The sequence below is a fragment of the Littorina saxatilis genome, linkage group LG9 (genome assembly GCF_037325665.1).
Source record: "Littorina saxatilis isolate snail1 linkage group LG9, US_GU_Lsax_2.0, whole genome shotgun sequence".
In the NCBI taxonomy this organism is placed as follows: domain Eukaryota; kingdom Metazoa; phylum Mollusca; class Gastropoda; order Littorinimorpha; family Littorinidae; genus Littorina; species Littorina saxatilis.
In genome coordinates, this window is record NC_090253.1 from 31,224,845 (window position 1) to 31,229,844 (window position 5,000).

The 5,000-nt window shown below is 40.4% G+C and overlaps 1 protein-coding gene across 1 annotated transcript in view; it reads left to right on the plus strand.

Moving 5' to 3' along the window:
* Positions 1-55: 55 nt before the first annotated feature.
* Positions 56-5,000, plus strand: part of LOC138975859 (active breakpoint cluster region-related protein-like) — a 19,469-nt gene continuing 14,524 nt past the window's right edge. The window contains exons 1-6 of the mRNA XM_070348626.1: positions 56-166; positions 628-744; positions 1,488-1,612; positions 2,655-2,734; positions 3,171-3,277; positions 3,741-3,812. Of these exons, the coding sequence (XP_070204727.1) occupies positions 89-166; positions 628-744; positions 1,488-1,612; positions 2,655-2,734; positions 3,171-3,277; positions 3,741-3,812 (579 nt within the window). The 5' untranslated portion in view covers positions 56-88. The remainder of the gene's footprint in view (positions 167-627; positions 745-1,487; positions 1,613-2,654; positions 2,735-3,170; positions 3,278-3,740; positions 3,813-5,000) is intronic.

Consider the following 5,000-nt stretch of genomic DNA (forward strand, 5'->3'; position numbering starts at 1 on the left):
GAGAGAGAGAGAGAGAGCGAGTGAGCTAGGATAGAGAGGGAAAGACAGAGAGAGAAAGAGAAATAAAAATGGTTGGCGTAGAAGTCTCATGCTGTGTATTGTCCTGTGTGCAGATGCTTTGTTCAAGCCAGTCCAGAGACTGCAGCGAAACACACTGGTGCTCCATGTAAGTTTCATCACTCAATTGCTGTGTTCGTACGTCCACATGTTAGCGTATTTGCACATAATTATGTGTTCACAAGAACAGACTGCAAGACACACATTCCAACGCTTCATCTTTCGTGTTCATGCATATGTTTCTACTTTCGACAGAAATAATGTAATTAGTTTAGCCTGTCCACCAATTAGTTTAAAAAAAAAAGGTTTTGGCTTTCCTCACAGGCAGCTTTTGTGCTTTTTGTTGTGTAATTGGGCTTTTATTTTTGACCAGCCCACGTTTGATTTCTAAGCTGCTAATACTTTCCCGAAGACCTGATCAAACACACACAACACTGTCTTTGATAATATGATATGCCGGTCAAAGCCTTCTGCTACTGGAAGCAATTGCAAATGGTGTATTTGAAAGAAGACAATGGAGCCGTATTGTATGCCGTGTGTTATTATTTGTTCTTTGATTGTCTACAACAGGATCTGATCAAGCACACGCCAAAAGACCACCCAGACTACGACACCTTGCAGAAAGCCCTCAACCTCTCGCAGCACAACCTGGAGAACTTTGGAACCAATCTCGTCCCAGGAAACAGGGTAAGGGGAACGTTTAGCTTGTAGTGTTTCTACTGAGTTACCGGCCTTTTGCATCTGTCGACCATACTTCTTTTACGAATCATTTCTTTTGCCATTTTTCAAGTGGTGATGAACACTTTCGATCGGCCTTCTTGTTTGTCGTTTACATTTCTGTGGATCCAAGGATGAACACCAGCATAGATCCAAGGATAGAATGATAGATCTGGTAGGGAGGGGTCAGTGAAAGGATTATTCGACCTTTAGATCCATTGACCTTGGGATCAGTCAGCTTACACTGCACCACAGACTCATCTGTCAATGGCTGTGCAGGGTTTGGCAATTCTAAGTGAAGATGGAACCAAGGTTCAGTGGCCCAATGAAGTCTGACATAAGAAAATATCACACGCATATTATCTGGGCCCATTCAAGGATATGTAGACTGTTCATCGGATGTTGGGTCAAGCTACCCTTGGATCTGTTGAACATGAAAACACTTAGGGAACACGTGTGTATGCTAGTCATGAAAAAAGCATTACATGTGTCTCTCTGCCTGAGAACTGAAAATAACCTGCAGAATGTAAAAGCAGTTAAACCTGTTCCTGAATCCGGTCAACGATGTCTTTGTTGCTGCGTTTGCTATGCCTTGTAAGGCAGCCTTGTTAGTTTACTTCAAAATGTTGGCTGTATCCAGATCGGTGAAGTGTGGCCTTGAGCTGAGGGGAGGGGCAAGCAGCTGTGAGTACATTTTCTTTCTTCTTTGTCAGATGGAGGAAAAGCGGAATCTTGTAAAGAGCAGCTTCCTTGTCGAACTGGTGAGCGGCTGGAGAAAGCTTCGTTTCATCTTCCTGTTCTCTGATGTCCTCGTCTGTACAAAGAGAGAGCAACATAGGTAAGCAAGACCTGCAATGTTGACATTTCAGATTAAGTGTGAGTGGCTTTTTGTTCTCATGTAACCTTACCTGTTAGAAGACAGAAAACACAAAGAAGTAAAAATAAAAATAAAAAGCCCAACACACACATACACAAGTACGTGCACCGTAACTCCCACGAGTGCTAGAACACACAGACGCACACACGCACGCACGCACGCACACACACAGGTAGGAGGAAAACATTTCATAAGTTAGTTTTTTTTTGCATGTGCTTTTTCCACAAAAGGACTCTAGCCTTGAAAAAGGTTTACAACACACCTAGCTATTGGTCTCAGTCGCTTTCGATCCGTTTCAATTTAGTGTCTCTATGAAAGGGGCAAGGGTTTTAAGGAAAATCATTGAATGTATTAGCAAAAAAGCAAAAGGGAATAATTATGTTAATATGTCTAATTATACATTGTGTGGACCCTTCACTGTTGGTTGGGCACTGATCTTTCCAAACGAATTTTTATTTTTAATACGCTATCTTTGCAGCCTTAGGTTGACCATGCAAATAAAAAAAGTCACACACATTGCTGATTTCAGATACTCGATATTTGAAAGTGTTGCAACTGTAAGATTCGGCTGCCCCGATTTTATGCAGGGATAATGATTTCTTTCGTGGTAGAGAACATAACGCCACTGTGTTGCTGTTTTTACATTGGTCGATGTTAAAGCATCCGACACTTGCTTGTTTGTGTACTGTTGTGTATTATTCTGCAAAAAGCATTCGACTGACAAATAAAGTTGTGAAGGCTGGAAAACATGTTTCACGGTAGATTGAATCCGCAATATGTATTCTGTTGTGTGTGTGTGTGTGTGTGTGTGTGTGTGTGTGTGTGTGTGTGTGTGTGTGTGTGTGTGTGTGTGTGTGTGTGTCTGTCTGTCTGTCTGTCTGTCTGTCTGTCTGTCTGTGTGTGTCTGTCTGTGTGTGTGTCTGTGTTTGGGTCTGTCTGTCTTGTAGATTACTATTGTCACGTTCACTTTCTTATCGTGTACCTTCTTTTTGCTGTATTGCAGGGGAGGCAAAGTGACCTTTGACTGCAAATGGTTCATCCCTATGAACGTGCTGAAGCTGGACACCAAGTTTGCTTATCAAGGTCAGCATTGAAATCGTATTGAAAACGTGAAACGTGAAGCAAGCCTGTAGTGTCGTGTAGGAAAATATTTTCAAACGGATGCCATTGACAAGCAGATTGTTGGCTTTTCTCTCTATCTCTGTGTGTGTGTGTGTGTGTGTGTGTGTGTGTGTGTGTGTGTGTGTGTGTGTGTGTGTGTGTGTGTGTGTGTGTGTGCGTGTGTGTGTGTGTCTCTGTGTGTCTCTGTGTGTCTGTGACTGTGTTGAGGCAGACGGGCGCATATGAACGTGCGTGAATGTGTGTGTGGTCTGTTGTTAACGTTATGGGGGAGAAGTTGCGAATGAATCACGATCAAATCTAGCAGTGCATGCACGCTCAATGTCACTTGAAACTAAGTAACATATGTTAGAAAAAAATAAGGACTATTTTTAGTGACCGTATTTTGCGGCTTTTCCAGATGACTTAAAACATTCCAAGAAAGATGAGATTGATGATCTGAAGAAGAAGTTGCGCAGTCTGAAGAATGAACTGAAACAGGAGATGAAAAAAGAAGAATCAAAAGACGTGAGTTGATTTATATTTATTTTGGTTGTTAATCAACATTAATGTTTCCCTGTTTTTGAACCATGCCAAATGCACCCCCCCCCCCCCCTTTCATTATGTGTTGCTAATGACTTGGAAGAAACATTGACTTATGAACTGCGTTTAGGATACTCTTGATGTGTGTGATAAACGATCATTTTGAACTTGTTATCTTTGGCATTCATTTCTTAGACAGTAACTGTTTATTTGTTTGTTTGTGTTGTATTTTGCTAAAATAGCCCAGATCGTAACCTCAACACTCAGAGCTAGAGGGAATTTTATGTATTAATTCTCTTTTTGCATAGAAAATATTGTCATGTGCTATTTTACCAACACTCTCTTTCAGTTTGGCCACATTTGCCTTGAGGCTTTTCTAAAAAAAACGAATAGCTTGCAATGTCAGCTTTTGATATTTTGACTATGTTTGTTGGGTTGTTTTATTCAGAAACACTGGTCAATAAGTGGAATGGCAATGTCCAGAACCATCGAGAAACTGAAGAAAAAGATCAACGAACTGGTGAGTTGGATCAGCTTTGGTGCCTCTGTGATTCATCTGTTTTGCATCTGTTTTAGTGTGTACTGTTCGTCATACTTTCTGCCAAATGGATGGCGTATCAAATATGATTCATTTGGCTTTCTTGAGAATTACACACATTTTATACGTGCTTGTGCGTAAATGGAATGCGCGTTCCCACGCAATGAATGGCAAGAACAAGAATACTTTTGCAAATGTCGAATTGTGCTTAAAACAATGCTTTGCCGTTTGGGCCACAGATAGAGGACGACATGTATGTAGCAAAGAAACCGTAACTTAGACAGTTTAAAAATTCAAGCACTTGCTTCTCGTATCTGGAAGTATTAGGAACAGTCACTAACTTTATCTAGTCTTTGCTGTTTTCATACATGAACAAAAACAAACGTACAGAGCAAGGAAAAAGATCCGTTATGCAGATGAGCCAAGGGACACTACTCACTATGGGTATAAATTGCTTCACGCGAGTGTTGTGCTGTTGAAAATAATGTGCACATTCCAGGGGTTTTTCTCATATCATTTTCTTTGAGATGTACTTGCATCAGCCTAGATATTGTATTCATGGATATCTTACTGTTTATATGTGTTTTAAGTTTGTCTTTTATTCTTAAGACGTGGAACAGAGAAAGGACATTGTGAGCAGTCTCATATGCTTGTACAATCATTATAATTATCATTATCGATTGCAGAACTCATGATTTAAAAATAAGACTTCTAGGTTGATATAAAACGACTGTCACGACATCGTCTGTGGCTACTTTTGAACTTGTGTAGACCATCATGACGTCCTACTGACAGATATGTAAAGCGAAAGGCCCCACCCCTCCCCTTCTTACTGATCATTTGCACCACCACATATGATATCTGCCCAGGCTTTATCATTCTTTCACTTGCATACATACAAACATTCAGCGAGTTTAGGGTGGACAGTTGTTGTTGTTGTTGTTGTTGTTGTTGTTGTTGTTGTTGTTGTTGTTGAATACATTTCATATTTGACAACGTTGTTAACATGTTAAAAATAATCCCACTTTGTACATTCACCAGCCGGGCTGCTAAATCTTGGTATGTGTCCAAGCATGTTTAACAGACAGCTAGTTTATGGTAATTTGTCTTAAGTAGAAGTCAGCATTTATGGAGTTCACTTTAAACGAGTTTATCTACATTCCGCATTGC